The sequence below is a fragment of the Protopterus annectens genome, chromosome 6.part0, assembly GCF_019279795.1.
Source record: "Protopterus annectens isolate FY-2018-M chromosome 6.part0, PAN1.0, whole genome shotgun sequence".
Taxonomy (NCBI): Eukaryota; Metazoa; Chordata; order Ceratodontiformes; family Protopteridae; genus Protopterus; species Protopterus annectens.
In genome coordinates, this window is record NC_056737.1 from 323,543,801 (window position 1) to 323,561,309 (window position 17,509).

Sequence of the window (17,509 nt, forward strand, 5' to 3'; positions counted from 1 at the left end):
ATTATTTGGTTTTATTTTCCTCCTTCTGCAGGCACTTACTAAGTGTGGGTACCAAGGCTGTACTTACGGCACCTTTAACCTTTTAATCTGACTTCTGTGTTCATCAAGAAAAGGCTGATCAAAAGCATCTCTGTTTATTGTTCAGCGTTCTGTTTCTGAGCCAGGCTGTTATGCCAATGTGTAATCTTTCCTAGGAGTCAATGCAGCATTATAATGTCTTCCTTTGTGAATCAGCCACAGACAGAAATCTGACTTCCCTTGTGATTTCCAGACATACCTTGAAAGGTGCTTACCTGAGACATGACATCTGAAAAGAAAAAGTAATGTGCCATTTTCAGATGTTCTTCGTGTTTCACTGTTGCAGTCATCACATTTGGGTTATCCCTGCCAGGGTAGCCCTCGGTCGGCCCGAATACCAGAGACTTAGTATTTCTGCGTCAGTTAGTGTTGCTTGAAGACTGACATTAGGTTGTCAGTAGTATAAAGTAAGGCGGCCGATGCCATTACATCAGTCTTTCTTGCCGTGGAGCCAGAAGCAGTTTGCATGAGTGCCGGTCGGCCGCTACCTGAGTTTTCGTTTACCGAATTGAAGTTGAACTCTTCTAAAGCTAAGCACCCTGTTGGGGATCCTTTTTTCTTGCACTAACCAATGTCAGAAAAAGTTAATTGTCTCACCTGTGGAAAGCAAACACCACACCGAGACTTCCACTCTTACTGCGTCACTTGTTTAGGCCCAGTCGTCAACTACTGCCGCTTCTGTGCTTTGTTCACCGCAAGAACTATCCATCGTCTGGCCCTTATTGTGGCCAGATATATTTGCTTACAGTCCTCAAATTCCGATATGGCTTCGGTAAGCCATCTGACAGCAGATCTTCCAAAAAAAATGCAAAGATAAAGACAGAGACACACTGCACAGGTCCAGACCTACCGACACTTCTGTTAAGCTAGTTGTCAGTTCTCCAGTACTCAATGAGGTGCTTTCACACCCCCTGATGCCCACTTCAGTTGATTCACAGGCCGCTACCAAGACCCTTTCGGAGTCTGGTATGCCGCAAAACTCTTCATCGACTAAGGATCCTGCGGTCGTCTGTACCTTGGATGGGTCCGGAGCCACTGAGCAGGCACAGGCTTCCGAGGAAGTCCTTCGCACTACCGAATCTCGACACAAACTGACATCTTATTTCGCAACTACCATTCTTTCAAAAACAACTGAGTTTCTTAGGCCCAGGGTATGAACCACACCCAAGAAACCGACGACCCACTCTCGGGCACCTGCTTTCTTGCCTCAGTCTCAAATGCTTAAAATGGCAGAAGACCTTATGCTGATCAGGGGAAGCCAAGCTACTCCTTCGAAAAGGAAAAGAGATCTGTCCCCTGTAGTTTTGTCTGAAGAAGAGTCAGATGAATCTGATGCATCTGAGTGTGAAGACATGCAACCCCTCTCCACTTAGGATTCTGATGCAGAGGATTCCATTCCTTCAGCCTGTCCCCCAGAAGATTTTTCCTTTGGGGAAACCCTGCATACTTTAAGGGAGTATTTCAAATGGGAGAGTCAGGACTGCCCCCAGTCTCAAAAGAGACTCTGGGAATTCGTAGATCTTCCACAGCACAGACCCTTGCCAATCCCCCCAGTCCTGGATGTTGTGGAGGATGTTTTCTTCGAATCCAGCTGGACTCCTGATGCCCTACCTCCTGCTCCCACAAAATCAGACAGGTACTATAGAGTCCCTGACTCGCATAATCCAACAGCTTACCCTGAGGTCATTTCTCAAGGGTCAAAAGGGATTAAAGCAACCTCTGCTAAGAATGCCACTCCCTCAGACAGTGATTCCTGAGCATTGGACAGATGGGGTAAAAAAGTGTACACCTCAGCTACTCTTGCCTTCAGGGCACTAAACTGTCATTTCCATATGCTGAAATTTCAGCAACATACCTTGGAACTCCTTAAATAAAAAATGTCTTCCCTTCCTGCTTGGGCAGAATCTAAATATTTCTAAGAGTTAATGCATTCTGCAAGTCAAGTAACTAAACACACCTTGCACTGTGGCTTTGACACCCTAGAAGCTTCTTGCAGGGCAGCAGTCACTGGATGTTCATCATGCATACAGCTGCAGTCATTACAGATGGGTTATCCCGCCGTCAGGCGGGTCCTCGGTCGGCCGAATTCCAAAGTCCAGGTCCGGCGTCGGTTGTCGCCGCTTCTTCCCTGATGTCAGTGCGGCAGGGGTATAAAAGAGGCAGCCGACGCCATTTTCTTCAGTCTTTCTTGCCGCGCGGTGCCTGAAGCAGAAGCAGTTCGCAAGTGCCGGTCAGCCAGCTCCTGAGATTTACGAAAGTATTTCAGCCGAAGTCTTCTTTAAAGCTAAGTACCCCGTTGGGGAAACTTTTCTTGCCTCAGACCGATGTCAAACAAAGTTAATAATTGCATTTCTTGTGGGAAGCAAATACCGCATAAGGATTTCCACTCTTTCTGTATACCTTGCTTAGGCCCAGACCACGACGTCTCGGCCTGCCGTTTTTGTGCTAGATTCAGTAAGCGCACTATTAAGCGCCGGGCGGAGTTCGCCCTTCATTATTTTGGCAAAAAATTTAATTATATCATGTCGTCGAATACACAGACTCCAGTTTTGAGCAAAAGACGCAAGGATAAGGACCGACATCCGAAGTCCGCACAGAGTACTGAGACCACGCTTAGGCCGACTACCGGTTCTCAGCGAGGCGCCTACGCAGCCCCTGAGTACTGATGAAACTACATTACCGGTGACTTCAGTACCCGAGGTCGCAGGCTCCTCGGTCCCCATTCCTTCTGCACATACCGACGCCACTCTTGGTGGGGAAACTCAAAATTTAGTCAGGCCTGCCATTTCTGAAGGCGTCTTTAGGCCTTCCACCTTCTCTATTAAATCCTTCACTAAATCTAAAGCAGCCATGAAAACTAAAAAACAGGGTCCTCAGACCTCCTCTCAATGCCCCATGCCTAAAAAGCAGATGCTTAAAATGGCCGAGGATTTGATTACTCTCATCAGTGGTTCTCAACCCCCCTCTGACAAAAGACCCAGACTAGAGGAAGACTACCCTTCCTCAAACCAGGCTTCTATAACCTCAGAACACTCTGAGGACCAGGATTACGCCTATTCCCCTTTCGAAGACTCTGATGCTGAGGAGTCTATTCCCTCTGTCTCCCTCCCTGAGGACTACTCTTTTGGGGAAACCCTGCATACATTGAGGGAACACTTTCACTGGGAAGGCCAAGATTACTCATATTCCAAGAAAAGGCTCAGGGAATTTTTACTGCTCCCCCAGCATAGGCCCCTGGCTATCCCTCCTGTTTTAGATATTTTGGATGATGTGTACACAGAAGCCAGCCTTAATCCAGATTCTTTACCTCCAGCCCCTGTTAAACCAGACAGGTATTACTGGGTTCCTGATTCTCACCAGTTCCTTTATAAAAGCCAAGGGCAGCAGAAACTGGTTCTGTCATTAGAAGGCATGTATGGCTTAAAGAACAACCCCTGCCAGACCATGTCTAATCTAAATTGTTGGATGCCCCCTTGCACAAAGATAACTTATTTGGCACTAAGGGAGAAGAGATCTTAAAAGAAAAAGCAAAATCTGTGCAAACAGTTAAGGATTTCTTGCAGTTCCAGCCACCTAGGTTCAGCAGGCATTGTCCATCCAAACACTAGTCCTTTTCTGCTCCTAATAAACGGCCCAGCCTAGGCCCCGTGGAAACAGACCCCCCCCCCCCACAGTCAGCAGCCCCAGGGAATGCAGAGATCTAAGCAGTGGACTACCTCCACTTCAAAACCAGGGAGTTCTAAGCCACCACTTTTGGTAAGAACTCACAATGACTCACCTCTGCCACCCCCTCCCTTTGCCCACCTTCACTTACCCCTAGGAGGAAAACTTTCTTTTCACTCAAGCACCTGGGCCACCATTACCAAGAACCAATGGGTTCTGAACATTGTGTCTCAGGGATACAAATATTCCTTCCACACCCTTCCAACCCCAAAAGGGTTCCCAGATCTACCACCAAGTCAGTGGGCAGAGGCTCAAAAGCAAATCCTTTCCCTGCCCTCTCTGAGAGCAGTAGAGCACATTCCTGCAGACAGATAGGCCAAGGCTTCTACTCCAGACTTTTTCTGGTGCCTAGAAAAGAATGCGTATGGCACCCCATCCTCTATATATCCATTCTAAACACCTTCCCAGTGATCCAGAAATTCAAAATGCTCACCCTTCAGCAGCTGCTACCCATGCTCTCCAAGGACGCTTGGCTAGCCACCTTAGATCTAAAAGAGGCCTACCTCCACATTCCTATCAGGGAATCATGCAGGAAATTTGTCCGCTTCAGGGCAGGATCTCAACACTTTCATTTCTCTGCACTTCCTCTTGGCTTATCTACTGCTCCCAGAGTTTTCACAAAAATGTCTGGCTCTGGCCATTGCCTTTTGTGGACAAATAAATATTCAAATTTACCCATACTTAGACTACTGCTCTCTTCAGGCAGACAGCCAGGAAAAGATGCTCAAGCACCTGGCCTTTGTAAAGACCCTACTAACCTCCCTAGGGTACACAGTCAATGAAAAGAAATCCAAACAGGTGCCCACCCAAAGGATTATCTTCTTGGGAGCAAGTCTGGACACAGCATCTCAGATGGCATACTAAGGTACACCAGAGAAACAGTTTCCTGACAGCCTACTTCTCTCATCTAGCCACCAGGCCTCAGGTATCCGCAAGGAAGATCCTGCAAACTGTGGGGTTCATAGCGTCTTGCATACTACTCATTCCATATGCCAGACTGGATATGAGGAAACTTCAGTGGTACCTAAAGAGCCTTTGGTGTCAACACTCTCAAGACCTGGAAACCATCCTACCTATAATTCCCTGCTTCAGAAGAGATTTCCTTTGGGCAACAGCATGCTGCCACAACAAGGGACTGCCTTTCTCTCCACCCCCCCGTTGCCCAGACCCTCACCACCGATACATCAGATTATGCTTGGGGGCACACCTGGACGGCCAGTGCATACAGGGCCAGTGGAGCTCACAGCAAATCCCTCTGCACATCAATCAAAAAGAGATGATGGCTGTGCAGCACACCTTGATAGCTTTCAAACCCCTTCTATTTCTGGGGGTTCTCCTGATCAGAACAGACACCACTGTGATGTGGTACACCAACAAGCAGGGAGGGACTCACTCTTACCCTCTGTGCAGGTTGGCCATGACCCTTTGGCACACAGCCTCTTCCATGCAACTACACCTGTTAGCGCAATTCCTACCAGGCTCTCTCAACTCTCTGGCAGACCAGTTAAGCAGAAATTATCTGGACCCACATGAGTGGCAACTCAACAGGAGTACCTTCACCCTAATAACACGGAAATGGGGAACCCCGAAGATCGACTTCTTTGCCTCCTACACCAACCGTCAGCTCAGCAAATTCTGCACCAGGGAGCATCATTGCATGGCTTGGAAAATGGATGCCCTGTCCTTCCCTGGGTCAGTCTGTCGGTCAATGCCTTTCCTCCCCTACCTCTCATCCCCAGGTTACTGCTCAAAATAAGGGAGGGAAAACCAAGGCCCATTCTTATAGCTCCAGACTGGCCACAACAACACTGGTACCCCTTGCTGGGCAGCCTGTCCCCGCTGCCTCCATGGCATCTTCCTCAGATCCCAAACGTCCTGACCCAGAGGGAAGGGGAACTCGTGCATCCCCAATTGCAGGCACTCAATTTGGCAGCTTTGCTTTATTCCCTAACACCAAACCAATCTGCCATCCTCAGTAAAAGGTTCTGGATGTTACCCGTGAGGCTAGACGTCCTAGCAACAGAAAGTCCTATGCAGATAAATGGAAAAGTTTCTGCACCTAGATCCAGGCTAAGGGAGCCAATATGGCACAGCCCTCCATCCCTCTCAAACTGGATTACATAGTTGACCTACTACATAGTGGTCTCTCTTTCTCCTCTGTAAAATTCATGCCTGTACCATTTCTGCTAATTTTTCCACTGAGCAGCCCCTTTTCTCACACCCTTTGATCAAACAGTTCCTTAGAGGGGCTAGCAACTTGAAGCCCACAAGAAGGGCACCAACACCAGCTTGGGACCTTAACTTTGTCTTGGAAGAGCTCACCCTGCCGCCTTTTGAACCAGCTTATTCTGCAGAGCTAAAATTTCTCTCCTGGAAGACAGCTTTCCTTCTGGCCTTCACTTCAGCCAGAAGAGTCTCTGAGCTGCAAGCACTCATGGCTGTGGAACCCTTCATCATCTTCCATGCTGACAGGGTATCCCTCAGAACTAACCCATCCTTCATGCCCAAAGTGGAGTCCAGTGTGGCTCTCAACCAGTCTATTCATTTGCTTACCTTTTTCCCTAATCCCCAGAACATGGGAAATGATTATTCACTCTCTAGATGTGCACAGACAGCTCATATTCTATCTGGACAAGGAGTAATTCCTTCAGAAAGTCTGATCAATTGCTGGTTAGCTTTGCTACAGGGGCAGAAGGCAAACCAATCTCCAAGCAAACCATTTCCAAATGGATAGCACACTACACTGCTACAAACACCATGGAAAGCCTCCCCCAAGAGGGTCAGGACACACTCTACCAGAGCAGCCTCCACCTCTGCAGCTTTCCTCAGAGCAGTCCCCACTAGGGATATCCTGGAGCCTGCCACCTGGACATATGTTCAGAAGTTTACCAAGCATTACCACTTGCCTCTGTTCTCCAAATCCAGGGCAGGGTTTGCATCTGCAGTCTTGCATGGCATCCTAGCCAGCCCCTAAGTTTCTTGACTGCCTCCACCCTCTTCCTCAGCTTTGGGAATCTACCCAAATATGATGACTGCAACAGTGAAACACAAAGAACATTGTACAGTTGTGTACACTTACCATAAATGTAGATGTTCAAATGTATTCACTGTTGCAGTCTTGGTTTCCCTCCCTCCATCCCCCTTTATTCTCTTTCTGCTTTTATTACCTTTCTACAGTGTTGTTCTCCTTTCCTTACAAGGGACATATTGGTATTTATTTTCTACTGGTGGGGTTCTTCCTGGCCCCCTACTTTGGGGGCTCCTGACAGGTTAGGGCAAGAAAAACTGATGTAATGGCGTCGGCTGCCTTACTTTATACTACTGACGACCGGACGTCAGTCTTCAAGTGACAGCAACTGACGCAGAAATACCAAGTCTGGTATTTGGGCCGGCTGAGGGCTACCCTGGCAAGGATAATTCAAATGTGATGACTGCAACAGTGAATACACTCGAACATCTACATTTATGGTAAGTGTACACAACTGTACTTTCCTTTTTTTCCCCCACAAGAATGGTCTCCCTCTCTTCTGTTAATTCCTTTCAGATGACTTCTAGGGCAGTAAGTACCTGTTTGGTAATTGTACTTTTAGCAACCTTGTTGAGATTTGACAGGTCCTTGACTTTACAAAAAAGAAAAAATTCTTAAGGGTTATGAGTACAGGATTACATTAGAACTGTTTTTCAACAAATATACAAGTGTACTCAGGCATACAAAGACGTGCATGTAAACTTTTTTTAAAAAAATATTTACTTAAAAAATCCCACTGAAAATTAAACCCTGCAAGTTTGTTCTTCCCAATAGTGTTCATTTGTCATGTCCAAGCGGGGTGAAATGGTCATTGTTGGCTCAATCTATAAATAGTGCGTATTTGGAACAGTTAAACAAATTATTAATTAGTAGTTTGTATTCTATTTTCTGACACTTGGCAAAAAAATTGGGGTCCAGAGCATTCACAGAAATAAAGGCTAGTTTTTTTTAGCCGCTACAGATGCATCAAAGTTATGAGACCATTCCCTGCTAAGAACTACAGGAGTGTGACTGGAAGAAAGCATTGCTGACTTTATGTTCAGCAGGATTTTCTAAAAGTTGATTTTATAAAAAAGATACCCCCCAACAAAAAAAAAACTTTGGCTATGAAGAAGTGATTGCATCAGTGAAGAAGAGATGTAGTGTATGATTAATACTTGTCTATTAAAAGTTATCTTCCAAGAAATATTGTGCCTTTTCTGTTTAGGTAGAAGTGTGGTGTCTCTGTGAACTCTACGCAACCATTAATAGGTAAATACTCTAATAGCACGGCCAGAAACCTTAAGTCCTTCTTTAAGCAAGCAAATGTCTCTGACCGAGGGACTACTTCTGATTTGAGAGGAGGCCTCTGGTAAGATGGTTAGCCGGAATAAAAGCACCCTCTCAAAAAAATAAATAAACCAATATGGGAAGAAGCAAGCCAGGATCCACGAAACAGTATTTTATTGAGCACTTTCGTTTTTTGGAATAAAAAACTTCATCAGAATAAGACAAATACGAATGAACAGTGACTGACCCATCTTATATAACAATCCTAATTTCAAAGGTGTTGATTGACAATCAACTTAAAGGTATAGTCTCTAATACACAGACAATAAATACATGCCTTAAAAAATGTATAGAAAATCTGTAAAAAATCTATTATAAATACCATAGGTGTTAGATAAACTCACAGAAATTGTTCAAAAACATTTCGATATAAATATATATATCTATATATATATATATATATATATATCTATCTATATATATATATATATATATCTATCTATCTATATATATATATATATATATATATATATATATATATATATATATATATATATATATATATATATATACACACACACACACACACACATCTATCAGTTGATTCCTGACTGTGCAGAACAGAAAGATTTACAAGAGTTAATGCATTCTGCTAATCACGTTGGTAAACATACTTTGCAGTGTGGTTTTGATGCTTTAGAAGCATCTTGTAGGGCTGCTCTCACTCGGTCTTTTCTTAGAAGGCATGCTTGGCTTAAGGAACAAAACTTACCAGATCACGTCAAAGCAAAATTACTGGATGCATCCTTAAACCAAGAGCGTCTATTTGGCAGTAAAGCAGAAGTCCTCAAAAGGATGGAGGAGAAAGCTAAATCTATGCAAACTGTTAAGGATTTCTTACAAGTACAGCCACCTAGATTCAGTAGGCATTGGCCTTCAAAGAACTGGTTCTTTCCAGTCCTTCTCAGTCCAAACCCAGGGGCAGCAGACCACCCAGACTTCAGTCTCAGGTTATGCACAGATCTAAGCAGTGGGATGCTCCCACCTCCAAAATAGGGAGTAGTAGACCACCACCCTATGGTAAAATTGCACAATGACTTATACTTAACTCTTCCAAGCCTTGCCCAAGTACTTGCACCTTTAGGAGGAAAACGTTCCCTGCATGCAAAAACTGGGAATACATTACCCAAGACAAATGTTTTTTAAACATTGTTTCCATAGGATACAAATTCCACTTCCACTCCCAACCCAAAGTGGATGGCCAGACCTCCCCCCAAACCAGTGGGCGGATGTCCAAAAGCAAGTACTTTTTGTCTTCAGCATCAAGGCCATTCAACCTGTCCCAGCAGAACAAAGGGGACAAGGCTTTTATTCCAGACTCTTTCTGGTTCCCAGAAAAGAAAACTCCTGGCATCCTATCCTGGATCTGCCTGTTCTCAACACCTTTCTGGTGGTTCCAAAATTCAGAATGCTAACTCTCCAACAGCTGCTGCCTATGCTAGCCAAAGATTCCTGGTTCGCAACCCTAGACTTAAAAGAAGCTTATCCACACATCCCTGTAAGGGAATCTTGCAGGAAATAGCTACGCTTCAGAGCAGGCTCTATGCACTATCAGTTCTCTGCACTTCCCTTTGGCTTATCTACTGTGCCCAGGGTATTCACAAAGTGCCTAGCTCCAACCATTGCATTTTGCAGGCAGAGAAGTATTCAGATTTACCCATACTTGGACGATCACCTGATTCAGGCGGAATGTCAGGGCTTGCTATTACAGCACCTTGCATTTGTAAAGAGACTTCTAACTTCACTGGGGTACACCATCAACAAATAGAAATTACCGCTAGTACCCTGCCAACAGATTGTATTCCTGGGTGCAAGCTTGAACACAACTTCCCAGGTGGCATTCCTCACTCCAGAGAAACAAATTTATTTGACAAACTACTTCAATCTACTGGTCACCAAAACCCAGCTATCTGCAAGAAAAATACTCCAAGCCCTGGGGTTCATGGCCTCTTGCATTCTGTTAATTCCATATGCAAGACTGCATATGAGGAAACTTCAGTGGTACCTAAAAAGTCTATGGTGTCAACATTCTCAGGATCTGGAAACTGATTATCATTCCTTATCTAAGGACTAAGGACAGAGTTCCTTTGGTGGGCAGAGGCCTGCAAACACAACAAGGGACTCTTTCACTCTACCCCCTGCCGCCCAAACCCTAACAACAGACGCATCAGACTATGCATGGAGGACTCGCATGCCAGGGCAGTGCATTCAGGGCAAATGGAACCCAAAGCAGATGCACCTGCATATCAATCAAAAAGAAATGTTAGCTGTACAGAATGCTGTGACAGCCTTCAAAGGCCTTTATTCTTCCAGGACAACTGTTGTAAAGACAGACAGCACCACATTATGTGGTACATAAACAAGCAGGGAGGAACCCTTTCCTACCCACTCTGCAGACAAGCCATGGCTCTGTGGAACACAGCCTTGAGCAACCAAGTGCACCTTACAAGCTCAATTCCTGCCAGGCAAACTAAATTCACTGGCAGACGACTTAAGCAGAAATCTCATGGACCCACACGAATGGAAACTGGAACCCAAAATATTCAAGCTTTTGAGGAACAGATGGGGGGACACCACAGGTGGACCTGTTTGCTTCCCCTCAGAACTATCAATTGAACAAATACTGAACCAGGACTCCCCACAGCCAAGCTTAGAAAGTGGATGCCCTGTCCTTTACCTGGGAAAGCCTCTCGGTCTATGTCTTCCGTCTCTGCCTCTCTTCTCGAAGGTTCTATTAAAGATCAAACAGAACAAGCCGAGGACAATTCTGATTGTACCAGACTGGCCACGACAGCACTGGTACCCTCTTTTGCGCAGTCTGACAGTGCTACAACTATAGCACCTGCCTCAGACTCCTTCCCTGCTGTCCCAGCAGGCGGGCCAGATTCTGCACCCTCAGCTGCAAACCCTGAACCTTGCAGCCTGGCTAATCCTCTGAGCTCACCACCAGCAACCCTCAGTAAGCAGGTGCTGGATGTCATTCTTGAGGCAAGGAGGCCTATTACTAGAAAATCCTATTCAAAAAAGTGGAAAATATACTGTTCCTGGAGCCATTCTCAGGGGATGGACACAACTGTGCCCAGCTTACCTCGTATACTAGATTACTTAACAGACATGCTCCACAAGGGCCTATCCTTCTCTTCAATTAAGATTCATGCCTCTGCCATGTCAGCTCATTTATAATACTGAGTCCACCCCTCTTCTCTCATCCTCTGGTAAAACAGCTCCTTAGAGGAGCTAAAAATGTAAGACCCCCCCCCCAGGAGAGCTCCCACTCAAGCCTGGGACCTTAACTTTGTATTGGAAAAACTAAGACTTCCACCCTTTGAACCGGCTGCTGCAGCAGAGTTAAAATTCCTCTCATGGAAAACCGCTTTACTTCTAGCCATCACTTCAGCAAGAAGAGTGTCTGAACTGCAGGCCCTTATGGCAATGGAACCCTTCATTATCTTCCATGCGGACAGGGTTTCCCACAGGAGTAACCCATCTTTTATGCCCAAGGTGGTGTCTAGTGTGGCTTTAAACCAGTCCATTCATTTGCCTACTTTTTTCCCTAATCCTCAGAATAAAGAGGAAAGGATACTGCATTCCCTGGATGCAAACAGACAGCTCAGATTCTATCTGGACAGGACTAAACTTCTCAGAAAATCTGACCAGCTGCTAGTCAGCTTTGCTGCAGGGGCAGAGGGCAAGGCCATTTCAAAGCAAACCATTTCTAAATGGATAGCACACTGCATCCATTTCTGCTACAAACACCATGGAAAACCTACCCCACAAGAACACATTCCACAAGGGCTACATCTACCTCTACTGCATTTCTCAGGGGAGACCCTACCGGGGACATCCTGGAAGCTGCAACCTGGAGCTCTGTACACACTTTCACCAATCATTACCCCTTGCCTATCTTTTCTAAATCCAGAGCTGGATTTGCCATAGCAGTCTTACAGGGCCTGATTGCCAGCCCTAATGCTTCTTAACTTCCTCCACCCTTACTTAGCTTTGGGAATCAACCCAAATGTGATGACTGCAACACTGAAACACGAAGAACCTAGTACAGTTGTGTTCACATACCATAAATGTAGATATTAGAGTGTATTCATTGTTGCAGTCCTGGTTACCCTCCTTCCAGTCCCCTGACTTGTCTTTGCTTTTACCTATCCTTTTTGGTTTAGCATATCTTATACAATGTGTATTTGCTTTTTGCTGGGGGTGTTCCACACCATATAATTTCTTCCTATTTTTGGGGGCACCTGACATCTGGGGCAAGAAAAACTGATGTAATGACGTCGGCTGCATGTTTTATACCCCTGATGACCTGACGTCATGGAAGAAGCGACAGCATCTAATGCAGAAATCCCAAGACACTGGTATTCAGGCCGGCTGAGGGCTACCTGCAGGCAGTTAACCCAAATGTGATGACTGCAACAGTGAATACACTGTAACATCTACATTTATGGTAAGTGTACACAACTTTACTATCTCCAGGATGCCTACCCTCCACTTCAAGATAGTAAAAATATCCAGAAAATTTCTACGTTTCTGGTTAGGGCCAGTCATTATCAGATCAGAGTCCTGCCCTTTTGTTTTACTGCAGTACCCCGATGTTCAGTAAGTGCATGGTGGTAGTCTAGGCCCTCCTGAGACTAAGAGGGATCCACTTGTTCCTGTGCTTGGATGATTGGATCCTCACTGCTACAGCCAGCAAATATTTTATTGAAGCCTGCAACTAAAAATTATATATTAACAAATGGAAAAGGTTTTCTAGTTGGTGCCAAAAAAAATGCAGCAGCTATGACTGTGTAGTAGTTTTGTGATTTCCTATTCTGTGGCCTGCCTGCCTTCTCAGTCAAGGTTCATTTGTTGGCCATTTTGGCATGTCTGCCCATGAATGCCCTTGTTTCAGTGCAGTCTCTTGTAAAAATGTTTGTGTAAGAAGTTCTATAGTAGAAGCTTCCCAGAAAACCAGTATTTTCTCCTTTGGTTCTTAATTTTGTGTTAGCGAAGCTAGCATTTGCTCTATTTAAATCAAGTAATCTGACTGACTTGAGCTTCTTGATCAGGAAAACATTCTTACTCATTGAGCTGACCTTTGCAAGAAGAGTATCCAAATTACAATCTCTTATGACGGATCAACCTTCTCATTTTTTAAAAATAAGATTCTTTTTTTTAGAACTAATCCTCCTGTTATGGCTAAAGTAGTATCCACGTTTCTATTAAGCCAACGCATTCATCTGTTTATCTTCATTCCAGAACCTAAAAATGAGGGAAATTTGATACTTTATACCTTTGGTTTCAGCAGACAACTCTGGTACTATTTTGACAGAGCAAAATCTTTCAGAACTTCTGATCAGTTGTTCATAAGAAAGGACAACCTGTGTCAAAGTAGACAGTTTTCAAATGGTTTTCCTAGGCTGTTACCATTTGCTGTTCCTGCCAAAGCAAAACTATTCCAAGCAGGGTCAAGGTTCACTTTACCAGGGCCTTGTCTTCATCTCTGGCTTTTTTTGGAAAGGGCAGGATTCAAAAAGTATTCTAGAAGCGGCATCTTGGTCCTCTGTGCGTACCTTTACAAAGCATTGTAAACTAGATTCCTTCTTAGATCTAGATTGGGCTTTGTCAGGACCATTCTCCAGGGACTCCTGGACCTTTCTTCTTCCTCCTCCCAATTCACCTAAGGTAAGATAATCTACCTATGTAGCTTAGGTTACTGCAGCAGTGATCTTGATGATAAACATACTACAGTTGTGCAAGTAAATTTACCATAGCCATGTATGTTTAAAGGATCACTACTGCACTAGCCAATCCTTCCACCCCCCCCCCCCCCTTATTTTTTGTACAATTTTTTTTTTGTCAGGGTGTGAACATGTGTGTGTGTTTCTAATTTGCTCCGTCAGGGCTTTAGGCCCCACACCCACTGTGCTGGCAGGAAAGCTCTGAATCCTCCCTTTGCATTCATATGAAAACCCCCCACTGACAGTGTGTAAGAGAATTTCTTTTCTCTGCTGTACTGGTCAAATTTCCCATGGCCTATATAAATAATACCTTGGGTCTGCTTTGAAGGCAGGCCAAAAGTTTAGTACAATCAACCGGTTCAAAAAATGGCTGTTTAAATGTAAAATTGTTTTTGGACTCAAAAGTATGATGTTTTTCATGTAAGCCACCTGTCCAGTAATAACTTTAGGGAACTCTGCCACTGGCATAATGGATTTCAGAAAGGGTTATTATAATTGTGTAACCAGTAACTAGGTTTCTTTGCAGATTTGTATTTGCTCGTGTCTGTGTTATGGCTTCTTGTGTAACATACCGTTGCAGTAAATTTTCTGTGCTGTTTCAATTACAGAGCAGGGACGTGGGTGTCAAGACTATGACGATGCTGGATGAACAGGGAGGTGAGTTATTTCACTTTTGCGATGGGGTATACACTGAGAATATGTTGGCAGATAAGGATGAAATGGTGAGAGACACAACTGTGTTAAATTTGGTAAAGCTTGAATATTTGTAATTTTGGATCTTAATCTGTGGGGCTTTCTGCAGGGGTACGTAATAATTTGGTCATTTCCGTCCTGGACTTCCTTACTTCGCCATTGTTTAAAAAAAAAATCGCAAGCCATTGGATTCATGGGCGTAGTCTCTCACTGACGCAGTTAATGCTTGCAGTTGGATTAAGGTGCACATGCTTTGCGGAGGTCTTAGCTGTTTCTAACTTCTTGTGTAATTTAGATTTTTTTTTAATTCAGATTTTTGTGCAGTCACTGTCCAGAAAACATAGCTATGCCAATGTGACTGTAGCTTTCAGGCATAAGTATATTTTTGCCACGGGATTTTCTTCTCTCTCTCGCCTTGGTCTCGGTGTGTGTTATCAGCTGCTCAGCCTCTTGACCTGCTGATGTCCAGAAGTAAGTGCTGTCTTTGTAATTGCTCATTGCGTCCTGGTACTGGAAGTGACTCCATTGAAGGACCAGTGCAGTGCATGACCATAAACTTTTGGAAACAGCACAGGTGATTGAAATTGTAAGGGACCTCGAGATCATCCTGAGCCCTCTGAGGGGTTTTGATGTAAAGTTCATTGCCTACAGGTTTTTGTCCTCTTGAAAGGTTGTTTACCCAGGTCTTGTTTTCAGACGTGGAATTGAGCAGGGAAGCATCTTAACAAGAGTCAGACCTAGTGATTTGTCATATTAGGTAATAGATACGATCAGGGATGAGTCTTTAGAGAATACCGAACCAAGTAAATAAGGCACTGTAGCCAGACAATGACACAGAATCCAGCAGACTAGTACAATTATTTATTGATTGAAGCGCTTTTCGTTTGCTACCATAAGCAAACTTCTTCAGAAAACATTTTTAATTTTAAAAACACGTTTAAATAGTCACAGTTAATACTTATTAAACCAATTGCCGCTCACACCATATTAACCACTCTCTTAAAGACATCTAACCTACTTAAAAATATATGTGTGTGTGTACTACTAATACACTGACACTGGTTTGAACTATTATCAACATAGTATAACATACTACCAAGTCATGTTGTCAAAGGTAGTGCAATCAAAGTTAACAACTCAAACTGTAATAATCATATTGTACTAATAAACTACTAAAATACATTAAATATAATTAATAAACGTACTTAGTATACTAATATACCAATATACTAATATATTACACTCTATACTTCACCCTATGTTAAAAAATATATATAGTACAGTATTTTAAATATTTAAAAATGTTTAAAATAATGTTTAAATACTAGTAATACCTATTACAAAGAATACCTACTATAAAGAAAACACAACATCAACGCCTAAGGCTCCTTAACTTGAGAATGCTACTAAATGAACATGTTTCATTCAACCCAGGATAGTTGTAAGCATTTAATCTGATTTGCCAAGACAATTCTAACTCTTCCAGACGTAAGGGTGCTGGGCCACCTCTTAGTCTGTGTTCACCTGGTCTATAACTGAAAATTTGAATTTATGGTCCGTATAGGACTGAACATATTTAGCTAAGGCATTAGCTTGTTTATTCCTATTACTAGCATATTGGTGTTCATAGATCCTTTCATGGAGCTTACGCTCCGTTTTACCTACATAAAATGCAGGTCAGCTTTGACATGTTGCTAGGTAGACCACCATCTTCGAATTACAATTAAATCTTTATTTCAATCTAACATAAAAACCATTCACTGTTACCGAATACATATTGTCTACAAATTTGCAATAGTTGCAGTTTTGACATTTAAACATTCCTGGAATTTTTGGTTGAACCCGTCGTTGCTCGAGTAGATCTTTAAGGTTCCTACCCCTTCTAAATGTTGCCCGTGGTGTAACATCCATTTTTACAAAAATGGAAGGATTATTAGTTCTAAGTATACCCCAATTTTTCTTAATGATATCCAGACAAATATAATTGTGTATTAAATGTAGTGATGAAATTCACTTAATTTTGTGTATTAATAGCAGAGCTGCATGTCGTGTTATCTTTAGCATCTGAAGTAGAATTTAATAATTCAATATTATTATTAAGTTTAACTCCTAATAAAGGTTTATATATCCCGTTAGTTCTTTTGTGCTGGACTTCATTTATTAAATCATCCAGTAACACTACCGGATAAGCTCTATGTAGAAACATGGACTTCAATAGTTGACATTCTTCCACGAATTCCTGGTCATTACTTACAATTCGTGCAGCTCTCACTAATTGCCCTTTAACCACGGAGCGCTTCTAATAGTAGGGGTGGCAACTTGAAAAATGTAAAAAAGAATTAGAAAAAGTGCTCTTCCTGTAAATATTTGCAACATAACCACCTAAATCCATATTTTTAGATAACCTAATGTCTAAATATGCTATGACTTCTTTATTGAAGTTGGCTGTAAATTGTAAAAATTGGGTTGACTCATTAAACATTTGAACTATAGAGTTACTTATTTCAGCATCACCTTTTAACAAGATGAATATGTCATCCAAATACCTTGTGCAATAAATAATCAAGTCATTAATACTTGTGTCACTGGAGATTCACAATGTAAACTTGGCAAGTGATTTATCATCTCAACAACCTCGTTCTGCTCGTACTGTGCCTGCCGTGGGTGAACTTGGACTATTGGGGTTTCCGGAGTTAAATAAATGGCTTTCCGAAGGTTTTACTTTTACCAACATTACATCTATAAACACGGAACCTCAGCTTCACGACAAAGGTTAATAATAATTTATTTTCAGACATAGTGGCAAAGCTTAAAGTTTTGGACAGCCACTTAGTTAAATTGAAAAAACTGCAACTTGAAATAGCATACTTTCGTGAATGTCTCTCTCAGAAGGTGGTGCCAAAAGGCTTTAAGACATCATCAGTTT

General features: G+C 43.1%; 1 protein-coding gene across 2 annotated transcripts in view; it reads left to right on the top strand.

The window, feature by feature from the left end:
• Positions 1 to 17,509, top strand: part of SNAP23 (synaptosome associated protein 23) — an 815,608-nt gene that overhangs the window by 355,886 nt on the left and 442,213 nt on the right. For both annotated transcript variants that reach the window (XM_044074077.1, XM_044074078.1), the window contains exon 4: positions 14,499 to 14,547. In XM_044074077.1, the coding sequence (XP_043930012.1) occupies positions 14,499 to 14,547 (49 nt within the window). The remainder of the gene's footprint in view (positions 1 to 14,498; positions 14,548 to 17,509) is intronic.